The 24302-nt window shown below is 39.3% G+C and overlaps 2 protein-coding genes across 4 annotated transcripts in view; one reads left to right on the plus strand and one right to left on the minus strand.

The window, feature by feature from the left end:
- The window catches only part of LOC124306257 (NAD(+) hydrolase sarm1), a 197302-nt gene that overhangs the window by 160621 nt on the left and 12379 nt on the right, over positions 1 to 24302 (minus strand). The window lies entirely within an intron of this gene.
- On the plus strand, positions 4902 to 14047 carry LOC124306259 (insulin-like peptide receptor). Its single transcript, XM_046766751.1, has 12 exons — positions 4902 to 5011; positions 5988 to 6578; positions 7081 to 7389; positions 7456 to 7755; positions 8059 to 8165; positions 8252 to 8402; positions 10755 to 10979; positions 11073 to 11229; positions 11576 to 11822; positions 11973 to 12304; positions 12401 to 12506; positions 13268 to 14047. Exons 1-12 carry the CDS (start codon positions 4924 to 4926, stop codon positions 13382 to 13384), a joined length of 2730 nt encoding a protein of 909 aa, XP_046622707.1. The 5' UTR covers positions 4902 to 4923; the 3' UTR covers positions 13385 to 14047.

Consider the following 24302-nt stretch of genomic DNA (forward strand, 5'->3'; position numbering starts at 1 on the left):
GAGACCGCCTCATAAATATTTATACCAATCAACGATTTACAGTCGTTTATTCACCGTCAACGATTGGTCAATGCAAATTGAGCAGGCAGTCCTCACAGCCAATTCCATTTCAGCTGTATCGCGATGATTAATCGCGTTTAATTGCAAGAAAATTACTGAAAGAAGAAATAAATTTGAAAAGCTTCCCCACAAAGATTTTGCTCTCAAGCGGTAGTTACGTTCGAATTTTTTCATACAATTCTATTAGGACAGCAAGTATACAAGTAAAAATAAAACAAAAAATTGCATTAAGGATTCAATTATTATTAATATCGGTACAATTTTGCAGAAATATAAAGAGCCTGAAATTCGTGTATTATATTAAAAATTTTGGATAAAACTTGACGTTTGTAAGGTTTTCATGGGTTGGACGTTACCTCGCGAACGGATGTTAGCACTTTCTAATCAGTTATCAGGTGTAATTTTCAATTTTTATTTCAGATAAATAAATTTAGTATTTATTAAATATGCACGCTCTAGTTCTTTATCAGACGCCAGAGTCTTATACAAAATGATTGAAGGCACAATTACAGATCAACGCAAAAATAAACCGTGATTTGATAAGAGACGTGGTCTTCCGACTAAATGTATCGATCGTGATCGAGAGCCAAACTACGCTGCACGGTCGGTAAAACAGAATCCATGCTCGAAACTTGTTGCGGACATAATGCCGAGAATCACAATCTCGACCCGGCATAAGAAAAGACGCTTCGAATGCATTTGTACAGTTTTTTGTACCAAGCGATTTGAACCTTTCAGTTACTAGCTACAATGATGCGCGAATAGATGGCGCAGTTTTAAGTGTACGAAACCATGCTTATTGTTAGCTAAGATCTTTTCGACCTATTACTTATATTTTTACTGTAACCACCTCATTATCGACTGAAAGAAACTATGAGAATTAATTATTACCTATTTAAATTATTCTATGGCTCAAGTTCAATTTGTATTCTTGTGCTTTATCTACTTTGAAAAGTAAATTAACGTCTCGAACATTACAAATTTGACGAATTTTCGGCAAATTCTGAACAGGATTCTAGAAAATCGCACGTGACGTTGACTTCAAGACTTTGATAAATGTTTCGTTAATTAATTACCACAATCTTGTTTATGCTAATTAATTAGAAAAACTTTGGTAGATTGTCGACTGCGGTTTTTTACAAAATAAACGAAACGGTCGACTTAACTGTACACTGAATTTTCTAGTCGCTGGAATTTTCTAGTCGCTGAAAATTGTTATAAAAGCGTTTTCGGACGATACGAGTGAATTTTCTTGCATCATTTTTGACTTGTTTACGAGTGTTTTCGGCCGGTCACGTGACGCAGCTCTAGCAAAAACGCAGGATTTGCAAGACAAGGTGTAAAAATAAAAAATTTCGGTAGTATTCGAAAGCCTTTCGCGGGTAATGCAAAATATACATCGAACCGCGCTGATCGACGCTGCGTCAATTACAGATTACGACTATTGATCAGGCGTATCTCAAATGCGCCGACAAAGTATCGATATGCCGGCGTATAACAAGCGTTATACACATAAGCCATGCAGGATAATTGCGTGGAAACGGTAATTGCGGTTAACCGAGCTGTATACGGAACGGGAAAACAAAAATAAATACGACGGTAATGAATTTCACACGTCGGTTAAATCGGTAGCGTACAATTTTGCGATAATTAAGCAATCGACGACGTGTTTGCCGCGAAATGTAATATTCACACTGAGAGAAATTTTTAGTACTGGTTACCGCTCAGTCCTTGACTATTTTCATTTTTTACCACAATCGAAAAATATAGTTCTAGGTTGAAAATGAAAATTAGTTTTCTAGCTGTTGCCGGAAAGTCTGGTATCCTTTACTATTCTTTCTCATTACGATCACTGTTGCTAGAGTTTCTTGCAACTTTTGCGAAAATTTAACGCTCGTGCTAGGATAAATTGACGTTAAAGCCTTGTTTAGCTAAAAAAGTAGAGTAAACCTCACAAACTGATTTTGCGTCGCAATTAGCAAAAAAGTAACAAATGAAATTTTTCTCAGTGCAAACCGATCACGGCGCGGATTGTTGCCTCTCCGTATTTGAAAAATCGCTTGATCACTGCACGTTGAACCTCGTAGATCTTGAGATCTAAATGCCGTGCAGATTGTCGATAGAAGCCCTGAAACCGATGTGATAATTACATTCCACTCTCTGAGTGTAAGTAACGTGAAATTAAAGTGAGAATGCAACGATTCGCATTTTATGCGCTTGTGTTGTTGCATTTACAGCACGGTTATGGATAACGTTATACGTTAAATTGTACAGCGTGTACAGAACCGGGTGATCAATCGGTATCCGTTAGTTTCAGAGAATAATTGATAAAGTTATTCTCGGAGTTATGCCAAGGCTGATGTGTGCTCGTTTCAATCGTATGTAATTGCATGGTTATGAAGTACCGGCAACACATTTATACAAAGAAGAATCGCTGCACTCGGTGCGGAATATAAAGATCATACGTTTGCGCATACATCAGCTAACGATGAAAATCAAGATTCCCAAGTTTTCCCCGAGAACAGGATGCGTACGTCCTATAATTAAATTCTTACACCAAAGAATCTTAAATTTCTACGAAACTTCACTGCAGCACACTGAGAATAATTTGACTTGTTACAGTAACTAGAAAAATTGAATAACAGAGGTATCGTTAAGGGATCGTCTCAGTGTGAAATTTTCAAAAAATTGTTTTTTTTTTTTTTGCATTATCGTATAGTATACACTATTCTAAACATTCTCTCAAATTTTTAAATCGAAATTCAAATTATTACTGTCGCTACAGCGTTTCTTGTAGAAAGGGAACGGGTTTTCTACCTGCGCGAGTACTAAGGTGCTTAGGTTCTATAACCTTGCAGAATAAACTGTCCAAGCATTTCAGTTCGTTTTTGACATCCACCACGGATAGACGTACGAGAGAAACCCTCAAGAAAAAAATCAAGACCTGGCATCGCCGATTGATCGTAAGTAAACGATTCATCTAAACTTTTCCAAGTTCAATCTTTAAACGCGTTTTTCTCAGAATGGTGTTTTTCAAAACGGTTTCCACTCTCAAAGGAAGAGTTTTAAAGATATCTAGTTCCAATTTCGGGAGAACATTTTAAACGTCATTCTTTATCGCGCTATGGAAGCTTTTTTTTTTTTTTTGAAAACTTCCCATTTTTTTTACGAAAAACTGTCGAAAAAAAGGGCCACATTCGACACTTTTTGTTCAAACCGCCGCCATTTTGTCAAATTTGCAAAAAAAAAAAAAACCCTCCATAGCGCGATAGCGACTTTCCTACAGATCAATAATCTTTTTCAAATTTTTTTTTCAGATCAAAATTGCGGCCGTCATCGCGGAAACCGTGCAGCACCTTTTTTTTTCACGTGAAATTACAACAATTTATACAACAATGATGCACTCAATAAATAAACTTTAAAAAAATCATTTTGTATTCTTCATAAACGTATTTATTTATGAAAAAAAAACCGGACCGATTAGTTTATGTGAACATTAAAAAAAAAATTCGCGAAAATCAGTGATTTTTCGGAGTGTCACACTGAGACGATCCCTTAAGAAAACTGTTTGAATATTGTTGGAATTAGGAAAAACGTGGTACGCTTTCCCATTTTGCGCTATCGTCGATCCTTTTTTGATAATTGCAACGCGAAATCAGTCTGTGAGGTTTACTCTACTTTTTTAACTAAACAAGGCTTAAACGTCAATTTATCGTTGCACGAGCATTAAATTTTCGCAACAGTTGCAAGTAAATATAGCAACACTGATCGTAATGAGACAGAATAGTAACGGATACTAGACTTTCCGGCAACAGCTAGAAAACTAATTTTCATTTTCTACCTAGAACAATATTTTTCGATTGCGGTAAAAAATGAAAATAGTCAAGGACTGTGCGGTAACCGAAACTAAAAATTTCTCTCAGCGCAGTAGTTTCTGCTGGCTGTGGCGTTTGACTCTGAAACGTTGCAATTCCATGCAAAATTCCATTCATATTTGCAAATTTATAAACTAAAATAAGGGCGCAGAGTATCTCGATATAAGAACATTCTAGATTGCGTTGCGCTTCCGAGAAAGCCTCGGTCAGCCGTTAGGGCAAATTTTGATTCCTTGATTTCATCTAAATCGGCGTCTAACCACAGCCACATTATTTTCCTTGTTTTATTTCTCACTAATCCGATGACTTTCCAGTGGAAATCCTGTTTTACGATTCCAATATGCATTGAAAATGCATTTCATCCGAATGGATATTTTACTTGCCAAAGGTTAGATAACCGTTTGCTTGACCGTTTACTTGTGATGTTCCTGGCGTTCACCGCAAGTTTTCACGAGCCCAAAGAAAATTGGAAAATAAAAAACAACGAAATTTTATTGAGAATTGACGAATTAATTTCGCCAAACTTCGACCTTCGTGACAGGATCGGTCTCTTACCCTATTACTCGGGAAAAAAGTTTATCTACCGTTACCAAACTTGTATTTTCATATGACGAAAGATGTATTCATTTATTAGTATCGAATTGTAGTCGAACCAAGTAAGGACCGATTAAAGGTGTGAACGATTAACAAACCGTACATGACTCGGCTAAAATTTGATTATCATAACGGAACCGCTGATAACAAGCATTGCGTGGTAAGGTTGAGGAAACGACGGAACGTGCAACCACAAAACACGCACTGTACAACTAATTCACTGTGTGTATCGAATTTGGAGAAAGATTAGGAGTTTTGCGATAAAACACGATCCGTGTGTTGGGATTGTTATCGGAATTCAAGTATGATTGTGCTAATAATATAACCAGTTTTGCCCTTTGCCATAAGTAGGAGGTTTTTAATGTAGTTCGTGAAGCGAAGTTCTCCAGACGTCATGTCGGGGGATCGTCGAGCCGTGCTGATGATGGTAACATTACTATCTGGTTGTCTCGTTTTGGCTGACGGTGATTTAGATGTCGAAGGTGAGTGACAATAAACCGGCACTCGGAGAAAAAGTGATACGATAAATCTAAGTAAGCAAATGATGCTTTCATGCGAATTTTCGAGTCGTGATTCCCGCATTACGGGCGATGGTTCCATGATTTATTCGAACATCCAGACAGTAAGTGAAAAATTCCCATAGAGCAATTTTCTGAAATACTTCAACAACCATGCTGCCAACTTGTCAGATATGTATGTGAGAAGACGTGAAAAAATGCGACCTTTTTCACAAAGAAGTAAATTTTTCGAAAATAGCACTCTGTATAATTATTGACGCTAGACCAAAAAAACTCTTGGAATAAACTTTCGTTAGTAAATCTTCTGACATTTGTGAAAAATGAACCACGTTTTTCCGACTTTCAAACACCGAACTTCGCCTTCGGAAAATAGGAGTAAGACAAGAGATTTCGAAATATTTCAAGATTTTATCGGTGAATTTATTACGTCAATTAATTTCTTCGCAACGCGGACGATGCCACAATTGTTGAATACAATCGAATATTTTTCCGAGCATGAAAATTACATTTTGGATGCAGTGTCGCGTTCGAAGTTGTGAAACGCAGTGAGCTTTCACACACGCGGGTCTTGAGCGGTTTGATAAATCTGAATAAAATGCCATTCTGTTTTGAAAATATGAGAATTTACAGAAATTAATAGTTGAGAATTGATGAAACAGACATCGAGGTTGGCCGAATATCCGAGTTACTTTTGAAAAGAAATATGACGAGAATAATATCATTGTACTCAACTAATTTGAGATAAGTGACAAGTGAAATTCATATCGCGAACATAATCAGATGAATATAACATGAATATCAATATTAGTCTCATCAACTGTAGACAAGGGCTTGAAGAAAAATCCGAAAAGTAAAAATTTCCAAGGGTCAGCCACCAAGATGTCAGTTAGTATGCGCAACCTAACGAAGCCATTGTAATTTTTCCATATTTTTCGGCCAGGTCGAATAATTCGGGGCGTCATAAATGTTTGGGCGAGTCCAGGGGAGCCAGCAGCTCTAACATGCGACCTGCCGGGATCTTTCGCCGACTTTGGGTGGCGAAAAATCGACGGGCAGCCGACAAGCAAAGAGAACTTGAGGAAACTCACCAAAACTTGGCGCTTCAACGAGACGTATTCAAGAATGGGTCTGTATTTCACAAACGTCTTGGAAGAAGACGACGGAATTTACGAATGCTGGGCAAAAGGTCACAAAAACTTGACTAAACGCAATGAGCGTAAACTTCTTGTCGATTCCGGGATATCATTAATGCGGGTTACTGTCGCTGCTTTGGATGCAAGTAGCATTTGTGTCAAATGGAATTTAAAAAAAGATATGATCCCTGTACATCCGGCGCTTGTCATAAAAATCCAGCAAAACGGTTCACTGAAATGGCGAGGAGAGTATGAAACGACGACTAGCACCTCCAGTGGTGCCTTTATTACGACAGCGTGTAATCCAGACACAGCCTACTGGTTTAAATTTATTCTGATGTCTGAAACAGGCAGTGAGATACATTTTTTTTCGAGGTGGACAAAGACTACTGAGAAAGGTATAAGTATAGCAGATTCTGTGTTATTGTAAACCTATACTCTGGGGTAAACTGCTCTCAGAAACTGTGCTTATTTTTTGCATACGAAGTCGTTTCAAAGATTTCCTATTGTTCCGTAAAATTAAGGGCAACGACTACAGCGAGTAAAAGTAATCGTCAGGCATGGGAAAAGAATATAGTGAGACCAGTGATTTTTTTGAATAAAGAAGTAGCACTTGATTCGGAAAATAACAGTGATGAGTTGAAAAAAATACATTTTTGTATGAAACGCCGCATATTTCAAACAGCTAAGAAACACGCACCTCGAGTCGTTGATTTCTCCGAAGAGATAAATTTAGTGAATCTGGCATATTCTTTCTCCGAGAATAATATAGAAGATGTCCAGTATATGTGTATAAAAATAAATGGAATATTTATTTCTTCTCACTTTATTTGGTTAAATATGTGCAAACCCATTTTGTATTTATTTGAGGTGATTTGCTTAGAATGAGTCTTTCTGCAGATCCTGTATACGTACCACTCGTTTGGGTTAAGGAAACGTCTGTCGATTCAATAACGATTGAATGGTCGAAGCGACCGAGGGAGATTGAAAGTATTTTTGAATATTATAAAGTGATAATGTACGAGACAGGCATCAGTGGTGTAAAACACTTCAGGGCGTTATTATGGACTGGAAAAAATTATCAGAAATTCGAGAATCTGACAACTTCGGTCTCTTACCAATTTCGATTAGATCTATGCTTCGATAATTACTGTACGCAACGTTTTTGCCCCTCTTCCTGGTCGGAAGACGTCGTGCCGAAAGACAGAGGTATTGATACTACATTAACGGATATGCATTTGTGAGGCAAGACATGATAAATCTTGAAATTTCCAGACCCGAAATTCATCCCGAATGTTTCGGTAATCGAAACGGGTGACGCTTCAATAACGATTGCGTGGAATGCACCGCCGACGGACTTGCAAGACCGCGTTTATTACTATAAATTAGCGTGGAGCACTGAAAACTTGACCAACAAACCACTGTACGTGAACAAAACCGAGAATTCCCACACATTCGAAGATCTTCTAGTGAACAAAACTCATCGATTCAAAGTAGCAGCCTGCAGCGATTACAAAACGCAATGCGGTAATTGGAGCGAGGAAAAAGAAGCTTTTACGTACATCACAAGTATGGGTAATATGGAGAACTGATAGAATTTATATGGAAATATGAATAAAATTCGACCTCACTCGCTTCTTTTGATATTTGCCAATCATCGTGATGTTTCTGTAACTAAACCTGCAAAATGAATAACATTTTTTCTATCTTTCGCTCATCCTTAGCTGCCAAGTTCCAATTGCAACTCGTTTACATCTGTGCGGAACGATAATTGCATTTTTCAGCGAATCCTCCGCCCAAAGTCGGGGTGTATGAGAAAAGGTATTCGTACGATGTGATACACGTATCATAGATTTAATAACGTTATCGCATTTCCAGATTCCAGAAGTGGGATACAAGATGAAACATGGCTGATTACGGGAGCAATTGTTACTCTACTTGTCATCGTCGTTGTAACGATAGCGGCTTGGAACTTTCGCAAAAAGGTACTTATACCCTGATGAATTCAGTCTTGGCCTTCGTGCCACGGTGAACGGACTGATTAATCGACATGGGACATGTTGTTGCACAGGCGTTGACACGAAAGTTGATCAAAGCAAGACTGGAGTACTTCAATATCGGGGCCCCGATTCCTCTGGATCCAGAATTGGCTGTGAGCGATCAGGCCGAGTTACTGCCGTACAACAAGAAATGGGAATTCCCGCGGGATTTCTTGAAACTTGGTAACGCGCTACTTTATTTCTTCTCCGGTAGTGAATAGTGATCATCCGTTTCGACGAATCCTATCGAGATGGGCACCATTCAGCTTCCGATAATGAGATGGGCCGAATGAGTATGTCGAAAAGTATTTTTTGTATTCAATCCACATGACAAAGCCAATTATATTGTATCTGCCAGAAATCGTTTTATTCAGCGAATTATACGTTTTATCAGAAGATTGGCGAACCGATTGCGGCCGCGAGTAAAATGTTTATTCTGCAAACTTCGCCGGGCCAAGGCGGTCGATGTTGCGAATTATATCATAAGCAAATTAGCATATTGTCGTGAATATCTAGGACTTGACGAGTTGAATGAGTCAAAGAATAAGTGTTGAGAATCAGTAATCGCACCTCGAACTTTCCGCCTGTTGGATCCTCTCACATCACGTGTTCAATCGGCATTCGGGCACCTGGATTATCTTCAGTCCTCTCTGTTAATTGATAGAGTCTGATTGACTCTTACGATTAGCGGATCTTCAGATTTAGACACATGTATTAACTTTTTGTATTTTGCCACCTCACCGAAACGTTTCTCAACAACGGACCACCGTAGCAGGTTTATCTTGATTTCATTACGAGTGACGGTAGCTCATTGCTGCATAGTGAAAATGTTATTTAGGTATATGCCAATATTACAGACCAATGAACGTTATTCGTTCCTTGTGTCAAATCACGGGAAAAATGTAAAAGCGGAGTAAATATAATTTATCCGTTCTTATTCTTTGCGTACAAGCTTCCGATAGCGGAATCGCCACACTTGATCAACGCTTATTTCCTTGTGTACAATATCCGAGAACACTTGAAATTGGGCTCGATCCTCAACACTAAACACAATAAGTCCTGTAATCATGGGTGAGAATCGATTCATAAGCTTGTCAAATTCCTGAGTGAATGAAGTAATATTTACCAATTATCGCACGTAATTGCTTGCGATATTTACAAAACCTATGGATTACTTCCAGCGTCCTGGTGAGGAATTTTCATTGCTCTCCGCATTCCGTGTGACTATGAATCATTGATATTGCTCGAAGCAATTGGCGCCCAACATTTATTGATAAAACATACAAGCGCACGATCCTTGCAATGTCAGAATATGGCGCGTACTCGTCTGTATTTTCATCTTCAGATTCACTGCACTAACAATTGAGTTTAACACTGTAAAAAAAATGTGATGTGGACTTCCATAGAATATTCTCGGCATCAACCTTACAATATCCGAGCTATAAATTCGTGATCAATTCCAAAAGTTGTTCTATAGTAGTGCACAGCGGACACTATTGGTCAACTTCAACACTGCTCATTTATTACAGTGAATAAAATGCGGGACAATTCTTTTGACGTACACAATAATGCGATTTAATTGAAAAATCGAGGTTATATTACGTCCGGTTACGTTCTTCATCCATCTATTGCCCGACATTTCGTAGGCAACTATATTCCAGAAGTCTTCAACTCTTATGACATTGTCAATGCGTTGATAGATGTATCGATCAGTTTGCCACCGAAATGGAATAAAACTAATGAAAATCCGACCATTGACTTACTTGGAGTGAAAATAAAAAATTGGGTGGGGTGCCACGAACCCATGCGTGGGAAGTTTATTGTCTCGAAAAAACGAGTATGACCTCCGATAATTAAGTAGGAATAAGCTACACTGTTTTATTCAAAAGTCGGGAAAATTCTAGAAAAATACTGATTTGAGAACCTCTGGCAATGTTGCATGCGCTAACGATAGTGAACACAAACTTTCTGGTATATAATAGAAACAAATCTGAGCAAATTCGAACATCCGATACTGAAACATAAGAAATTAAAGAAGAGATTTTTTGATTACAGTGTTCAAAACTAATAAAGTCTGTTTTTGATCCGATTCGCAGGTTTATATGCTGATTTTGCTACCTGACTAGATCCTCGTAAGTTTTTTAAACAAACAAAAAATGTTTAATATTATATTATAATTCAAACGTGTAAACGTTATTGTAGATGAACATCAGCTGTTACATCGTAAATAGAGAAATCTGTTTTCGTCACATCTGGAAATCACTATAATTCGTAAAATTCTATCCATGTGATCTGAGGAGATCGCCGAGAGATCTTTACGGCGGACACAATAGCCAGATGAACATCAGTATTGAATCAGTGGGCACTTTTTTCCTGACTTCAATTCATTGACTTGATTTTTCTCCAAAAAAGTTTTAGGTCATTTGGCCACGCATATCCGATCCAGACTATTTCTGCAATACCCAATATGCTCCGTTGAAGTTTTTCCGAGTATACATAATCGGTGATCCGACATGCATGATATTTACCTTTCAGACGAAGTATTAGGAAGCGGTGCATTCGGCGTAGTGAGGAAGGCACAGGCAAAGACGATCTGCCCACGCGAAACAGTCACGACAGTTGCGGTCAAGACGGTCCGACCGACGGCCAACCTGAACTGCATGAAGGCCCTTCTTCGCGAACTCAAGATTCTCGTTTACTTGGGTCAACATCTGAACATTGTCAACCTTCTCGGCGCGTGCACAAAAAATATTGATTTGGGTGAGTCGATTCGCGTAATTTAAATCAAGTTCGTTCTCACACCATACGGTGTCATGGATACTGACACTCACGTATTCCGTTCGATGTCGATAGGCGAACTCTTGCTCATCGTCGAATACTGCCGATACGGGAATTTACACGACTATTTGGTACGACGCAGAGTCAACTTCATCGATCAATTGAACGATTCCGGAGAAAAAATATGCGTTTTGGCCTCCCGTGAAGACGCTATCAATGTCGATGACGTTGGGTAAGTGGCCTCCAATACTGACACGAATTTTGGTTACCTTCGACGCATCTATATCTCATCTCTGTGCACTTATTTATCCCATGATATTATGGTGGTATTGGAATGAATCGTCGGATGATAGTCAAAACTAGAGTTTCAATAACTTGTGATCGATTGATGTCACGAAAAGTATCATATCTTGTCATAAGCTTATTAAGTTGTCTCGCTGCAACCCATTTGCCGTTAATCTCTAAGAATTTGCCATCAACATCGGAACTACCAAGCTCATGTGAATAGAATTTGCGAAAACAAGTCCATTAATTCTTGATCTATCTTATCCCTCATTTGTATTGTGTTATGCTTGCAGTACAAACACGGACAGACGTTCCGATGGTCATTCGACAATAGCCAACTGCTCGAATAACGTTACTTTCAAGTCTGCGGATGCTGGAGTGGACGACTGTTCCCCGAGTGTCAGTTTAACGGAACTCAACGCGCCGTTGAAGTATCCAGGTGATCGGACGGATTTCAACTCAAGGCCGACGTGCACGCACGACTTGGTGTGTTGGGCTTGGCAGGTTTCTTGTGGCATGCAGTATCTCGGCGCGAAAAAGGTTGGAAGATACAAGTTTAATTATCTTGCGTCAGTAATTCCCAATACTGACACAGCTCACTCGTGGTCTTTTTCGCTAGTCTTCTTCGGACACAAAATCAGTGATGTTAGTCGGCGTGTAGAATGGAGTTGAAACTGAATCGTGTTTCAGATCATACACGGTGACTTGGCAACGAGAAATATACTTCTCGCCGATGACAACGTGGTAAAGATCTGTGACTTTGGTTTGGCAAAGTCTCTTCGGGAAGAAGAGAATCAGAAGAGCACGGAGAATAGTCCTCTCCCCGTCAAGTGGATGGCCATCGAGTCGCTCAGGGATCGAGTGTTTTCTACCAAATCGGACGTCTGGTCATTCGGCGTCGTTTTGTGGGAACTGTTTTCTTTGGCGAGAACTCCTTATCCCCTGATAAGACCTGAGGATATGTGCCGAAAACTAGCCGAAGGTTATCGTATGGAGAAACCGCCGTACGCGCCGAAAAGCATGTGAGTGGCAAGCGTCGATTTCACCCGAATCAGCAACGAACGAACTCTTCAACACGTAGAGATGTTTTGAACCACCTTTTCTCACCTTCATTCTAGTTACCAAATGATGGTTCGTTGCTGGAAAGCGGAGCCGTCGGAACGACCGTCGTTCGAAAAGCTGACGATCAACATAGCCGAGCTGATTGAAGAGCAGGTGAAAACGGTATGCTCGATATTTTGCAAAAGATTCATCATTCTTAGGTATTCAAACGTGACTTAGACGCGGTCCATGAAATCACTGATTCAACTTTAGTCGCCCGTGAAATTTGCAAGTATATCATCCATCATCTGCATACATTGTAGAGATCAATATACATATATGTGTATATATTAGAATGTTTCGCGTTCAAATAATATTTGATTTACCCACGGACGTATGCAAAAAATGCTTGCTGCTGGTCTGAAGAGAAGCCGCAAAGAGGCTGAGCACTATGACTTCCGTTTCAGGGTGTGCAAATACAATTATTTTCAAAAACTGAAAAATATAAATTCTCAAATCTTTGACACGTATTATCTGTTTCGAATTTTAGGAAGAAATGTCTTACCGCATTTTTTGCGAGCCTTGTATACCACCATTTCTCAGTTATGCGCTTCAGATAATATTTTTGGGCTGTAATATACTTTTTTTGTGCAATAGAAAAAGTTAACACGTGTTAAAGATTTGCTAATATCTGCTTTTCACTCACTCTGAAAAATCATTTTCACACACCTTAATCAAAACTTGTGCTACTGTACTCATTTAAAGCTTCTTTTCTGATCAAAAGCAAGCATCATTTCTATGCGGCTGTAGTAAAGTTGGAAATTTCTGAAATGTGAAACATCGCAACATGTGCATTTAAAACAGTAATATGTGCATTACAGAATGATTTTGTTTTCACGTTGCATGATATTTCGCCGCGACGTTGACATGAAAACACGTTTCAGTTTTATCTGGACCTGGGCAATCCGTACACCAAGATTTACGCTGATATCTGGAAACGCGAGAGAGAGACTGCGATAAGCGCAGAAGAATCGGGCACCATCGGAGAAGATTTACAATGAAACGAGTACGATCCACCTATCGGATGTTGATTTATGGTTACCTGCCCGGGCATATCACGATGCTCAGCGCGCAAAGATACAATTCTGTCGAAGCGACAGTTGCACGTAACAATGAACTCGATACACGGAGCTTACTTTTAATATTTGCAAACTGTTTTGATATTTCACGTACTCGTTTTTTTTTTTGCTGCAAGTTTCTTCTTTATTCAGTAGGTTCAGTAGTTACCAAATGTAAGTCTAGTTTTTAGAAATACGCCGTAAAGAAGCACATCAGACAAATCACGTGATACATGGTGAATGACATGATTTTCATTAGGAGAGTTTACAAAAGTGAGCCACGAATTGGTATTGTGTACAATGAAAAATATCGGAACAATCACGATGACAAAGTTTGTTAGCAATGAAAAAAAACATACAAAAAGCAAACATCTCTTAATTATCATTTCGATCGAACGATCTTCGAATCGCAGTCGATTTACTTGAAATGAACGTGGATTTTCCTTCTCTTGGTGAAGCTTGTATTGACAGGAACTGAGCCTTTGTAGTGAAAGAGTGTCGCATTCAACTTTCGTTGATCTTGATGATTCGGGATGTGGAAGCGAATCGAACTACTTGCTCAAGTCTTTTCTGATAGAATGTCGTCAAAACAATGGACGATAATCAGGGGATTGTTAATTAATTGGACTCGAATTTCAAATTAAACACAAGGTCAAAGAGTTTATTCAAAATCAATGGATCAGAACACAGTAACAAAAGTTAGTTCAGAATATATGATCAGAAACAAAAGTCAAAGGTAGTTATTTTGAAATGCATCAATTGACAAAAGACTAAGTTGGTTATTACCGGTATAAAATTATTTCATTTACGCACTTTGAGTTTCCAAGTAAGAAATGCTTCACTAAGAGGTCAAGATTTAGAACTTTTCTTGTAAGAAGATTCGAAATAAGGATTCAAAGTATCTCGTAGAGTTGATCAACTGTTGCTCAAGTAGATTTTTCAGAACTATTCTGGTAGATAGATCTCTTCGAAGAGACTCATTCTATTCGAGCACAATGTTCCTATTGGCGTTTGGTTCGTGATTTAAAGAATCTACCGACTCACTGATTGGCTCTGCTCAATTTCAAGGAAGTTGGGCCAACTAGGGAATTGCACAAGTGTAAAAGAAATATTTTGGTCCTCTGTATTTCTGCCTCGTGGGCCTGGGAATAGTGGATCAGTATCGCCCACCCCAACTCTGCGATGAAATCTGAGCTAACTTTGTTTTCCGGAGTTTTGACTCCTTCGAATGATACGATTGGCCATGATTAGAAATATTATCGACTCAAAAAGCGACTCTCGTTTGTTTTCGATAAATACAGCACTAATCCACGTCAGAACTTTAGCCACACAAGCCTGCAAACTTATAGTCTCTTTTGCATTTGCCAGACGCGAATAGAGCTGGGCAAAACTGAATGTACAAAACTGATTATAAATACTGATCAGAACTGGTCGCTACTTCCCACATATTGTATAAAGCCTTCGGCAGATCTGCCAAGACTTGTAATCAGATATTCAAATACTAGATAAAAACATATTATTGAAAAGGAAGCCATTAAATGGTTTAAATTCGCAACGATTGCCATAACACGAGTCAGAGTATCTTGGTATGAGAATATTTCAAAATGCGGCGCACTTCCGTAAAAACCTGTCAGTCATCCTGACAAATGTTTACTTCTCCATTCCGTCGAATTGGCGTGTAACCACGACCACTTCCCTGTTTGCCTGTTCGTTTATCGCCGCGAACAACGCAGAACGACGCATGTCGAGGTGCCTGTTTCGTTGACCACTGATACGATATTTTTCCGGGTGATGTCCTGTTGTTTCACGCTTCTGACATGGACTGAAAGTTCATAGAATTAATCCAACTTAAGGTTTCCTCTTAGTGTCGATATCCCTGAAATTCATCACTTGTTGTTGCGAACTCGAAAAAGGGAAATATATTTAGCTGAATTACATCGAAAGAAAATTAATTTTATAGATAATTTTGATACAAAACTATTGTCCCGGACATTACGGGGACACGATAGTCAATGACACCTTTGTTCCGGAGTCAGGTCACCAAGGACCTCTCACGTCACCGTCTCAACGGTTCACGGTATGGAGAGTTTCCACGCCGCGTAGAAGCAGACGCCTCTGATATGCATCCGCGTATCCGCGTATTCAACTACAAATTGACGGACTCCCTTCTCGTTTCTCTGTTGCTTGGAAACCGAAATCTACTCAACTGTCTCGAGCACTTCCGGTCATCACCGTGTCTAGAGCTCGACTGAAATAGCTGAAACCCAGCGCGCTACCCTCGGCTCGGTTCGTTTCTGCCGGATTGTAGCATACGACTCCAGTGGCTGATCCAAGAAACTTTAGACTGACAATACTGAGTCCGTTACTCTTACGCACGTTCCACACAATTTCACTCAAACCTCGATCTATAGGTACCGCAAAAGAATATTTTTATTTTCCGACTTTAACCAAACACCTCTTCCTTCACATTAACATGAACGTGGACATATATATTTATATTTTATTTGTCCCTAATGAGGTTGTCCTTTAATTAGTTGGTGACAATTATGATGTATTCAGGAATAATTATTGTGTCCCGTCCTCCGGACCTTGGATTCTTTTCCCACACTCTAACAGCGACCTTCACCCTGCGTCCTCTTCTCATCGTCACCTCATTGCCGCAGTTTCCATGCCGCATCGGCAGAATGCTCCCTCTACTCCTGAACTGCAAGTAGCCAGTCCTTCGCATCCTTCCCCCCATATTCTCACTCTCAAATAATCTTTCATTCGGTCAACATATAAATCCACCTCTCTTCCCTTTTTCCTCCTTCAAGTCTTCTCATTGCGCTTTCCATATCTTTGACAATACATCGATTATACACTCAAGCATTCGACTCCTCGATGCAAGTTCTTCTCATTTCTTCTTATCCTTCGTAAGGGCGCGTGGTTGACGGGTTGCCAACCCGAAATATGCCTTAATAATATCGCTGGTGGCGCAGTCATGGGTAGCCGTTCGCCATGATCACAATTATCTACCCCGTAACAACTGTATTGAGAATCATTGGAACCAATTATTGAAATAAATCGAAATAAATATCTTTGGCGATTCGAAATTACGTGTCTACACCGTAGTATACATATATACCTTGTTTGTTGTCCCGGTTGTAGTCATTAACGGTAATCAGAATTAGCTGATTAGAAAATAGCAGACAAGAAAATTAGTATAGACGTCATTCCCAGTTGAAATGCAGCGATTTCTTTTTCTGGAGGGTTATACTGTAGTAATGGATTGCAGCACTGTACAATGTTTCCGCTCTGTGTGCTGACATCGCCGACAAATTTACGGTTTTGCGGTTGAACAGGATTCGCCGAACGTGATCACCGTCCGCTTCAGTTGATAAAATGGTTTTCCTCGTTCGCTAAAAGGCGCTTCCAATGTACTCAATAAAATCTACTTCGGCAGTTGAAGAGAAAGCGTGATCTAACTTGAAAGTTTGGAAAAACGATCAACGTGAAAAAACGTGACAAAGTTTAATTGAAAGTCAAAATACTAATTTCGTTTCATAGTAAGAATGCTCCTGTATATCCAAGGGTGCACAAGTCGGTTCTCTTTTGACATTGGATCGCAATAGAGCCGAAGTTTCACGGCACGCAAATGGACGTCATCTTGGGGGACCGTCGAACCCTGCTGATAATCATACCATTACTATCTGGTTGCTTCGTATTGGCTGATGGTGATCTACTAACAGAATGTAAGTGAAAATATTCAGGCACTCGGAGGTGAAGTAATACGAAAAATCTAAGTAAGCACATGACACTGTCTCACGAATTTTCACGTCGTAATTTCCGCATTATGGGCGTTGGTTTCATGCTTTATTCGAACATCCCAACAAGGATGAAAAATTCCCATCGAGCGATTTTCTGAAACATTCTAACAACCACGCTACAAACTTGCTAAATATGTTCATAAGAAGATAAGAAATAATCCGAATTTTTGCACAAAGCAGGAAATTTTTCGAAAATAACACTTTTCACAACTATTGATACGATCGGAACCGAATGTTTCCTCAGGCGACCAGAAAAACACTTGTGTTCGAATGATCAACGGTTCTAGATTTTCTACAAGAATTCATCAGACATATGTAATCAATATTAAGTACGTAATTATGAAATACAAATTATAAATTTCAACCGTTACGCATCAAACTTCACCTTCAAATAATTCACCGAGAGAAAAGATTTACAACGTTTCACCAGAATTCCGGAAAACATTACCATTCTGAAAATTCCGAAACGCGGTAAACGTTGGCACACGCGAGTCCTGAACACTCCGATAATGCTAATAATGCGCTACTTTGTTCTGCAAATATAAGAAGTTACGGAAATTAATAATTGAGAATAGGCGAAACAGACATCGAGGTCTGACAAATGTTCCTGGATTAAATCGTACGACTGTTACAATTAAATGGTTGACCGAACATCCAAATTAATCACGTGTTGTTGATCCCGTAAGACGAATCCCTGAGACGAATGACGAGGTGAATATCATCCTGCCCCACTAATTTAAGATTAGCGATACTGTGAGAATCCACAAGGATCCTGACCAGCAGATAATCATCTTTGACGGACGTTGAGATCTAAAACGACTTTTAGCCGTCTTTCAGGCGCTGCGGGTCAGATATCAGCCAGAGATTAGCACGTAACAGAACGAACGGTAGTAACGATCACGCTTGTATTGCCCTGGCGCCAGATGTGCAGGATATTGCTCTCGAGTGAAATAATGTACAGAGCGCAATTGGCAGCGAAAGAGTAACAGTGATATTTCGCTTGAAATAAGTATTCATATTGACAACAATATAATACAGTTTGATGTGCGATAAGGGCGGAAAGTAGGCGATGCATGAACAAGTGGCGTTTGCGGCACGAGTCGAGGGCAAATGATCCGAATGATCTTGAGAACTTCGTATTTTTAACGAGCATCTTCCGAATGTCGAACATCATTTTTTCATTCTTTGAGAGACATTTTCATTACTTCGGACGAATCGGAAAGCAAATAAATCAACGGATTAGACAGAAATTGTTCCTTGTACTTTATAACAGGAAAATAGAATCCTATTTATTTAACTCAACGTCGGAGTTAAAATCCTTATTGTTAGTCATGAGATTATTCACTGTTAAATTGTAGACTCTCGAGTCAATCTTCGTGTATTTTGTAAAGGTATATCGTATATCGTACATCCACTTTTGGGTCAACCTTTGTACGTGTTACACACGTTTATCGTAAATTTTTTATTACGTAAATCTTGTACATCGGCCACTTTCAAATCACAAATGATTCCCTTGCTGCTCTACCTTTGTTAAGTGTTACTGTGAATAATCTTCAACGACTAGCGTCGTTACACGCCAGACAAATATACAACAGTCGGATTTTGACAACAATTCGCAGGTACAATAAACTTGTATATTCCGTCCAATTCTTCTTTCTATACCCCTGGAAATTCAGATTCTCCTTTCTCTGGGTCCCCAAACGTACCTCCCTGTTAGTATAGTCTAATTGTTATTCGTTTATTATTATTTATTAGCCGATTGAGCTTAATCATGATTTGGTTTCGTTCATTTCGATAATTAACTGGCGCCCTCTGCAATAATTTATTCTGAGCCTCGACGGAAACTGACCCAGGTTGCGTCGAGTGAAAGCGATTGAGAACTAAACAACGATTGAACCAAAATTTATCGGATTAAGTTCGATAGTTGACACAAAAGCAAAGGAAGTAAATCGCTTTTGTCTTGACATATAACTCTGTGAGTTTGAATCAGTGAATATTTACTGTTCTGTATTTTCTGGTAGGACCGGAATAAGGACGGGTTGAGAAATAAAAGGTACACCGGACGTAATTGTTCAATAAGTTTCATCTATTTATTCTACAGGTAACCATAAGCGTTCAGGGGGTTTGTACGCGTCCAGTGCCACGGTTGGACCGACTGTTGATGTATTAATTTCTCCCTCGCCAGCTTATTACCAATACTAGTTTGATATGTACGTTTACATTGCTTTACAGTAGTGATCGCTTTTGAGTATATCATAACATTTACTGATTCCCGATTATGGGTATACCGCTGTCAAAAACCAATGCATATACGAGTACACCGACTCGGTGACTTTTCACTAATTTTTTACTGATTTCCAGTCTATGTACACTGAATTTTTCGGTGGTGAATTTGTAATTGAGAATCAGTGAAATATCATTGATTCAAATTCAGAGTGTAGAAAAATGGTCAAGTTTTCATCGTATAGTTTTCTACGCCGCGATTTTTTTTTTTTTTTTTTTTTGTGAAACACGATTCATAACGCAAAGAAGGCGTGCTCGTTTACGATCATATCTTCTTCAATCCAGAGACGTGACCAATTGAAAATGAACAAACGTGATATTTATTTTAATGTTTGGAAATTTATATCGCGAACATAATCAGGTGAATGTAAGATGAACATCAAAAATTTGATAATTACGTCTCACCAACTAAAAACAAAGGTTTGAAGAAAAATCCGAAAAGTAAGAATTTCCGAGGGTCAGCCGCCCAGACATCCGTTGGTATGCGCAACCTCACCAAATCATTGTAATTTTTCCATATTTTTCGGCCAGGTCGAATAAAATGGGACGTCGAAAATGTTTTCGTGAATCCAGGGGAGCCAGCAGCTCTAGCATGCGACCTGCCGGGATCTTTCGCTAACTTTGGGTGGCGAAAAATCGACGGGCCGCCGACTAGCGAAGAGAACTTGAGGAAACTCACCAAAATTTGGCGCTTCAACGAGACGTATTCAAGAATAGGTCTATATTTTACAAACGCCTTTGAAGAAGACGCCGGAATTTACGAATGCTGGGCAGAAAGTCACAAAAACCCGACTAAACGCGGTCAGCGTAAACTTGTTGTCCATTCCGTGACATCAATAATACAGGTTTCTGTCGTTGCTTTGGATGCAAGTAGGATTTGGGTCGAATGGATTATTCTGAGCGAGATATTGGAGTGGCGTGTGAAGCTTCGCATAGAAATCCAGGAAAACGGTTCACTTGAATGGCATCGAAAGTATGAAACGCTGATTCCGACCTCCAATAATATCTTTGTTGCAACAGCATGTAATCCAGACACAGCCTACTAGTTTAAATTTACTCTGATATCCGAAAGAAGCTATGAGATGCATTATTTGTCGAGGTGGACAAAGACTTCTGAGAAAGGTATAAATATAGCAGATTTTGTGTTATTGTAATCTTATACTCTGGGGTAAACTGCTCTCAGAAGCTGTGCTTATTTTTTGCATACGAAATCGTTTCAAAGATTTCTTATTGTTCCGTAAAAAAAAGGGCAACGACTACAGCGAGTAAAAGTAATTGATAGGCATGGGAAAAGAATATGGTGAGACCAGTGATTTTTTTGAATGAAAAAGTAGCACTTGATTCGGAAAATAACAGTGATGAGTTGAAAAAATTGCATTGTTGTATGAAACGCCGCATATTTCAAACAGCTAAGAAATGCGCACCTCGAGTAGTTGATTTCTCCGATGAGATGAATTTAGTGAATCTGGCATATTCTTTCTACGGGAATAATATAGAAGATGTCCATTAAATATGTATACAAATAAATGAAATATTTATTTCTTGTCACCTTATTTGTTTAAATATGTGCAAAACCCATTTTGTAAATATTTGAGGTGATTCGCTTAGAATGAGTCTTTCTGCAGATTCTGTGTACGTACCACTCGTTTGGGTTGAGGAAACGTCTGTCGATTCAATAACGATTGAGTGGTCGAAGCCACCGAGGGAGATTGAAAGTATTTTCAACTTTTATCAAGTGTGCATGTACAAGACAGGCATCAGTGGCGTAGAATACTTGAAGGAGAAATTATCGACTATAAAGAATTATTTGAAATTCGAGTATCTGACAACTTCGGCCTCTTACAAATTTCAGTTGGATGTGTGCTTCGATAATTACTGTCTGCAACGTTATTACCCCTCTTCCTGGTTGGACGACGTCGTGCCGAAAGACAGAGGTATTGATACTACATTAACGGATATGCATTTGTGAGGCAAGACATGATGAATCTTGGAATTTCCAGACCCGAAATTCATCCCGAATGTTTCGGTAATCGAAACGGGTGTCGCTTCAATAACGATTGCGTGGAATGCACCGCCGACGGACTTGCAAGACCGCGTTTACTACTATAAATTAGCGTTGAGCACTGAAAACTTGACCAACAAATCACTGTACGTGAACAAAACCGAGAATTCCCACAAATTTGAAGATCTTCTGCTAAACAAAACTCATCGATTCAAAGTAGCAGCCTGCAGCGATTACAAAACGCAATGCGGTAATTGGAGCGAGGAAAAAGAAGCTTTTACGTACATCACAAGTATGGGTAATATGGAGAACTGATAGAATTTATATGGAAATATGAATAAAATTCGACCTCACTCGCTTCTTTTGATATTTGCCAATCATCGTGATGTTTCTGTAACTAAACCTGCAAAATGAATAACATTTTTTCTATCTTTCGCTCATCCTTAGCTGCCAAGTTCCAATTGCAACTCGTTTACATCTGTGCGGAACGATAATTGCATTTTTCAGCGAATCCTCCGCCCAAAGTCGGGGTGTATGATAAAACTTATTCGTACGATGTGATACATGTATCATAGATTTAATAACGTTATCGCATTTCCAGATTCCAGAAGTGGGGTACAAGATGAAACATGGCTGATTACGGGAGCAATTGCTACTCTACTTGTCATCGTCGTTGTAACGATAGCGGCTTGGAACTTTCGCAGAAAGGTACTTATACCCTGATGAATTCAGTCTTGGCCTTCGTGCCACGGTGAACGAACTGATTAATCGACATGGGACATGTTGTTGCACAGGCGTTGACACGAAAGTTGATCAAGGCAAGACTGGAGTACTTCAATTTCGGGGCCCCGATTCCTCTGGATCCAGAATTGGCTGTGAGCGATCAGGCCGAGTTACTGCCGTACGACAAGAAATGGGAATTCCCGCGGGATTTCTTGAAACTTGGTAACGCGCTACTTTATTTCTTCTCCGGTAGTGAATAGTGATCATCCGTTTCGACGAATCCTATCGAGATGGGCACCATTCAGCTTCCGATAATGAGATGAGCCGAATGAGCATGTCGAAAAGTATTTTTTGTATTAAATCCACATTGCAAGGCCGATTATATTGTATCTACCAGAAATCGTTTTATTCGGCGAATGACACTTTTTGTCAGAAGATTGGCGAACCGATTGCGGCCGCGAGTAAAATGTTTACTCTGCAAACTTCGCCGGGCCAAGGCGGACGATGTTGCGAATTATATCATAAGCAAATCAGCATCTTATCGTGAATATCTAGGACTTGACGAATTGAATGAGTAAAAAAATAAGTGTTGAGAATCGGTAATCGCACCTCCAACTTTCCGCCTGTTGGATCCTCACACATCACGTGTTCAGTCGGCATTCGGGCACCTGGATTATCTTCAGTCCTCTCTGTTAATTGACAGAGTTTGATTCACTCTTACGATTAGCGGATCTTCAGATTGAGATTTTTTTATCAACGTTTTGTATTTTGCTACCTCACCGGAACGTTTCTAAAGAACGGACCACCGTCGCAGGCTTATCTGGATTTCATTACGAGAACACTTGAATTTGGGCTCGATCCTCAACACCAAACACAATAAGTCCTGTGATCATGGGTGAGAATCGGTTCATAAGCTCGTGAAATTCCTGAGTGAATGAAGTAATATTTACCAATTATCGCACGTAATTGCTTGCGATATTTACAAAACCTATAGATTACTTTCAGTGTCCTGGTAAGGAATTTTCATTGCTCTCCGCATTCCGTGTTACTATGAATCATTGATATTGCTCGAAGCAATTGGGGCCCAACATTTATTGATGAAACATACAAGTGCACGATCCTTGCCATGTCAGAATATGGCGTGTGGCCGTCTGTATTTTCATCTTCAGATTCACTGCATCACTAATTGAGTTGGACACTTTAAAAAAAAATGGGGTTTGGACTTCCATAGAATGGTTTTGGCATCAACCTAACAATATCCGAGTTTCAAATTCGTAATCAATCACAAAATTTGCTCTGTAGTAGTCCACAGCGGACACTACTGGTCAACTTGGACACTGCTCATTTATTACAGTGAATAAAATGCGGGATTATTCTTTTGACTTACACAACAACGCGATTTATTTGAAAATCGAGGTCATATTACGTCCGGTTACGTCCTTTATCTATCTATTGCCTCACATTTCGTAGACGACTATATTCCAGAAGTCTTCAACTTTTATGACATTGTCAGTGCGTTGATACATTTATCGATCAGTTTACCACCGAAAGGCAATAAAACTAATCAAAATCCGACATTTGACTGACTTGAAGTGAAAATCAAAATTTAGGTGGGGTGCCCCGAACCCAGGCGTGGGAAGTTTAACGTCTCGAAAAATCGAGTATGACCTCCGAGAATTAAGTAGGAATAGGCTCCACTGTTTTATTCGAAAGTTGGGAAAATTCTAGAAAAATACTGATGTGAGAACCTCTGGCAATGTTGTTTGCGCCAGCGATAGTGAACACAAACTTTCTGGTATATAATAGAAACAAATCTGAGCAAATTCAAAGATCCGATACTGAAACACAGGAAATTTAAGGAGAGATTTTTTGATTACAGTGTTCAAAACTAATAAAGTCTGTCTTTGATCCGATTCACACGTTCATATGCTAATATTGCTACCTGACTAGATCCCCGTAAGTTTTTCAAACAAACAAAAAATGTTTGATATTATATTATAATTAAAACGTGTAAACGTAATTGTAGAGGAACATCAGCTGTTACATC

This window comes from Neodiprion virginianus, chromosome 5 (assembly GCF_021901495.1).
Source record: "Neodiprion virginianus isolate iyNeoVirg1 chromosome 5, iyNeoVirg1.1, whole genome shotgun sequence".
Taxonomy (NCBI): domain Eukaryota; kingdom Metazoa; phylum Arthropoda; class Insecta; order Hymenoptera; family Diprionidae; genus Neodiprion; species Neodiprion virginianus.

Bases quoted from the DNA above. Each gene is read 5' to 3' on its own strand.
- LOC124306259 (XM_046766751.1), top strand. From the start codon at position 4,924: ATGTCGGGGGATCGTCGAGCCGTGCTGATGATGGTAACATTACTATCT. The intron at 7,390-7,455 runs GTATTGATACTA...TGAAATTTCCAG, and splicing joins CGTCGTGCCGAAAGACAGAG to ACCCGAAATTCATCCCGAAT. The intron at 8,403-10,754 runs GTAACGCGCTAC...TTTACCTTTCAG, and splicing joins GCGGGATTTCTTGAAACTTG to ACGAAGTATTAGGAAGCGGT.